The sequence below is a fragment of the Cucurbita maxima genome, unplaced genomic scaffold, assembly GCF_002738345.1.
Source record: "Cucurbita maxima cultivar Rimu unplaced genomic scaffold, Cmax_1.0 Cma_Scf00094, whole genome shotgun sequence".
Lineage (NCBI taxonomy): Eukaryota > Viridiplantae > Streptophyta > Magnoliopsida > Cucurbitales > Cucurbitaceae > Cucurbita > Cucurbita maxima.
The window spans coordinates 257,270-261,604 of record NW_019272110.1 but is presented as its reverse complement, the minus strand read 5'-3'; the positions used below and the strand labels follow the sequence as shown (position 1 = coordinate 261,604).

Sequence of the window (4,335 nt, the reverse complement as noted above, 5' to 3'; positions counted from 1 at the left end):
ATTCTATAATACCCCACATAGCTCAACTATCATCACTAATTATTTTTAATTTCATTTATATGTAAAATAAAAACCTCCAATTTAAAATTAAAAAGAAAAAATAATTTATTTAAGTTGATGATGAGATTGGTGATTCCAATGGTGATGTAATATTCTAAAAAGAAAAAATAATTTATTTAAGTTGATGATGAGATTGGTGATTCCAATGGTGATGTAATATTCTAAAAAATAATTAAAAGCATCTCCAAAATTGTATTTGTTTTGTTATATAATAAAATTGGGTTTATAATATACCTCAGCCGCCCAAAAGGCCCATCCATTTTCCATTCTTCTCCATTCTCTCTCAAGCCTCTGCAAAAATATCTAATAGCAACACAGCACCACCACAATGAAACCCTTCTTCTTCTTCTTCTTCTTCTTCTTCTTCTTCTTCTTCTTCTTCGTCTTGTCTTGAAGCTTTTCCTCCTCAGAATTATTAACCTACTTTGAGAAGCTTAATTGTATTTACCGGCCATGAGCCTTGAGGAGTCTCTAAGATCTCTCTCCCTCGACTACCTCAATCTTCTGATCAACGGCCAGGCTTTCAGCGATGTCACCTTCAGCGTGGAGGGGCGTCTGGTTCACGCCCACCGCTGCATCTTGGCGGCAAGGAGTTTGTTCTTTCGGAAGTTCTTCTGTGGGCCGGACCCACCGCCCTCGTCCGGCCTCGATCTGGGTGCTGCTAGGGTGGGGTCGCCTACGTCGTCGTCGTCGTCGTCGAGGGCGGGAAGCCCTCAAGTGATTCCGGTGAACTCGGTGGGGTATGAGGTGTTTTTGTTGCTGTTGCAGTTTTTGTACAGTGGACAAGTTTCAATCGTGCCGCAGAAGCAAGAGCCTCGCCCTAATTGCGGGGAGAGAGGGTGTTGGCATACGCATTGCACCTCCGCCGTTCAACTTGCTCTTGATACTCTCTCCGCTGCTAGATCCTTCGGCGTCGAACAGCTTGCATTGCTCACTCAGGTTCCTTTTCCATTTCTTCTCTCTCTCTCCTTCTCCTTCTCCTTCGTCTTCTAATCCCCCACTTGTTTGTAGTTTTTCTTGTATTTTCGGATTTCTTGGGAACCGTGATTTTTTTTTTCTTTTTTTTTTTTTCAATTTTTGCTTTGGATTCTATAATTTTGGGGCTGAAATCCTATTATCTCATGTGGGATTCAGATTTTGTTCTTGGATTTCAATTCTTGATGAACTTGGAATTGAATTGGTTTGGTTTGTGGATATATATTTTTTTGAATTTCTTGAATAATATCTCTGAATCTTCGATTGTTTTTGACGTTTGAGAAATGCGTTTCTAAATTTGGAGTTTTGATTATTCATTTCTACAATTAAACGTAAATCTCCCTGTCCAAAATCCACTTTCCTCATTTGGGTTTTTGTTGGAAATGAAATCTTTGGCAGCTGAACAGTACAAAATTTCTGAATTCTTTCAATTTTTTAGCAAAAACTAAAGAACATCCTATGCATACGAATTTTTTATTTTTGTTCTTTATTTTTTGTTGTATTGCAGAAGCAGCTGGCGAGCATGGTGGAGAAGGCGTCGATTGAAGATGTAATGAAAGTGTTATTAGCTTCAAGAAAACAAGACATGCATCAACTTTGGTCCACTTGTTCTCACCTTGTTGCTAAATCCGGTCTCCCTCCAGAGGTGCTTACCAAACACCTTCCCATTGATGTAGTGGCTAAAATTGAAGAGCTTCGCTTAAAATCATCTCTGGCCCGCCGTTCTCTAATGCCTCACCACCACCACCATCACCACCATCACGACCTCTCCGTCGCAGCCGACCTCGAAGATCAAAAGATTCGTCGAATGAGAAGGGCGTTAGACTCCTCCGATGTTGAGCTTGTAAAACTCATGGTAATGGGTGAAGGGCTGAATCTTGATGAAGCATTGGCCTTACATTATGCTGTTGAGAATTGTAGCCGTGAAGTTGTCAAGGCTTTGCTTGAGCTTGGAGCTGCCGACGTTAACTACCCAGCTGGCCCCACTGGCAAAACCCCACTTCACATGGCAGCTGAAATGGTGTCACCGGACATGGTGGCCGTGCTTCTCGACCACCACGCCGACCCAAATGTCCGAACCCTCGATGGCATCACACCATTGGATATCCTAAGAACCCTAACTTCGGACTTCCTCTTCAAAGGCGCTGTCCCTGGACTAACCCACATAGAGCCCAACAAGCTTAGGCTCTGCCTCGAGCTGGTCCAGTCCGCAGCCTTAGTTCTCTCCCGCGAGGAAGGTAATGCCAACGCAAGCATCAACGCTTCATCCTCTCCAATTTACCCGCCAATGAGCGAGGATCATAGCAGCAGCAGCAGCAATTTGAAGGTGGATTCGAGATTAGTTTATTTGAATCTGGGAGCCGCACAAATGGGTGGTTCAAGAGTGGATGGAGAAGAGGATAACAGGCATGGCTCACAAGGCGGCTGTGTTCCAACAATGTACCACCATTCCCATGACTTTTGAAGAGCAGCCATCAAAATGTCACATAATTTCAAAAAAAAAAAAGAAAAAAAAAAAGAAATCATCTCTGGGGAATCAATTATGATTGCATCAATTATAATGTCAGTTCATTTTCTAATTAATTCAGTTTTGTGTGGATCTTTTTTATTTGGGTTTTTTGTAGGGCTTATGAGTTCAGTGATCAAGGTATGAAGTAATCGATGTGGGAGAGAAGAGAAGAGAAGAGAAGAGAAGAGAAGAGACAAGGGATAGAATCTGACATATTTCCTTTAATTTTCTTCTGCTTCTCTGATTGGAACACAGTCTCTCTCTCTCAGGTCGATCTTTTCATACTCTTCCTTCTTTATACCCCAAATTCTTTATATATTTATATATTTACACACACATGGCTTCAATTATCGAACTTATTAAAATCAAAACGTTTGTGGGTTTTTTGTAATAATAAAATAATAAAACTCTCATCTACTTGGTTTTATATCATTTGGGCCCTTTGTTGTTTTAAATATTATTTTGTCCCCCACCTGCCCTCTATAATACAAATTAGCGAGCACAACATTTTTTGGTTTTATATGCAATGGAAGTATAATAATGTATTGGAGAGAGAAGAGAAGAGGAGAGTTGTGGCTGTCATGCATTAGGGCAACAATGAATGTGACCCAAACATTGATTGATGTTATTAAATATGGATTAATTTCTTCCTCTAAATGAATGCTTTTTTTTTGTTTTTAAATTTTGATGTCCCCTCTCTCTTTCCTAATTTAGAATCCCTTTGCCTCCTTTTCGGTGTCTCTTTGGGTAATTTAAAATTGGATACTGACTCAGACCAAATTATCTATGTTCTTCCTCTTTTTTCTCTACGTCCTTACCCCTTTTCTGCCTAACTTTGCTTAACACTTATTTTTGCTTCGATCATTACATTATTTTAAAGTCTTGCTTTTATAGAGAATTACTAATGAATTCAGAATTTTACTTTCAGTTATTCTTGCTCATTCATGTTTTAAGAAATATAGTTTTTGAATATTGGATTTTTCTTTTGAGAATTACACTTCTAATGTTTCTTTACTGCAATGTGAAAATTATAGTGAACAAATGATATGAAATCAAATTAATTGGTATTTATCTCAAGAGGGACTGTTTGTATGATGCTTCTCTCTAAAGGAGGAGAGCTCATACTTAATTTTGAAGAAATTATGAAATGTTGAAAATTTTATAGGAAAATTGGGTATATACAAATACTCTTATCTCCCTTGTCCCCAAAACAAGTCGTGAGAGCTTATACTCAAAGTGGACAATATCAGTCGTGTTTATCTAACATAATATCAGAGTCATGTCCTAAACTTAGCCATGTCAATAGAATCCTCAAATGTCGAACAAAGGACTCCAAAAGAAAAAGGAGTCGAGCCTTCCGCCTCGAAAGCTTAGTAAAAAATGACTAAGACTCCAAAAGAAAAAGGAGTCGAGCCTCGATAAAAGGGAAACATGTACTTTGTTTGAGGAGAGTTGTTGGATGAAAGTCTCACATCCGACTAATTTAGGGAATGATCATGAGTTTATAACTCCTAAATCCTACCTAAATCTGCTCAAAAAAGTTGGTCCAACCCTAATTAATGATGAGTTGGTCTAACCCAAGTACAACTATAGGGAACCACGGGCTGGATTGGTCAAAATAGCCCTAAACCTATCAAAATAGTTCTAAACAAGTCAAAATAGTTCTAAACCAGTCGAACCGGTGGAAATAGTCCTACACTGTTAAAATTCACTGAATCATTAAAAATAGCGCTGAACCGATTAAAATAAGCCCTCAACCGATGAAAATTTGCTAAACCTATCAAACCAAA

General features: G+C 38.9%; 1 protein-coding gene across 2 annotated transcripts; it reads left to right on the top strand.

Annotated features, from left to right (window-relative positions):
• Positions 1–310: 310 nt before the first annotated feature.
• Positions 311–2,646, top strand: LOC111472954 (regulatory protein NPR5-like). 2 transcript variants are annotated; one of them, XM_023118548.1, is made up of 3 exons: positions 311–409; positions 449–999; positions 1,544–2,646. In XM_023118548.1, exons 2-3 carry the CDS (start codon positions 514–516, stop codon positions 2,498–2,500), a joined length of 1,443 nt encoding a protein of 480 aa, XP_022974316.1. In that variant the 5' UTR covers positions 311–409; positions 449–513; the 3' UTR covers positions 2,501–2,646. The 2 variants fall into 2 exon arrangements, with proteins under 2 accessions (XP_022974316.1, XP_022974315.1); XM_023118547.1 differs by having other exon boundaries at positions 311–999.
• Positions 2,647–4,335: the final 1,689 nt, after the last annotated feature.

What these genes read in the sequence shown, in the direction of transcription:
- LOC111472954 (XM_023118548.1), top strand. Translation starts at nt 514, where the DNA reads ATGAGCCTTGAGGAGTCTCTAAGATCTCTCTCCCTCGACTACCTCAAT. An exon ending in AGCTTGCATTGCTCACTCAG is followed by an intron (nt 1,000 to 1,543) that starts GTTCCTTTTCCA and finishes GTTGTATTGCAG; the next exon opens with AAGCAGCTGGCGAGCATGGT.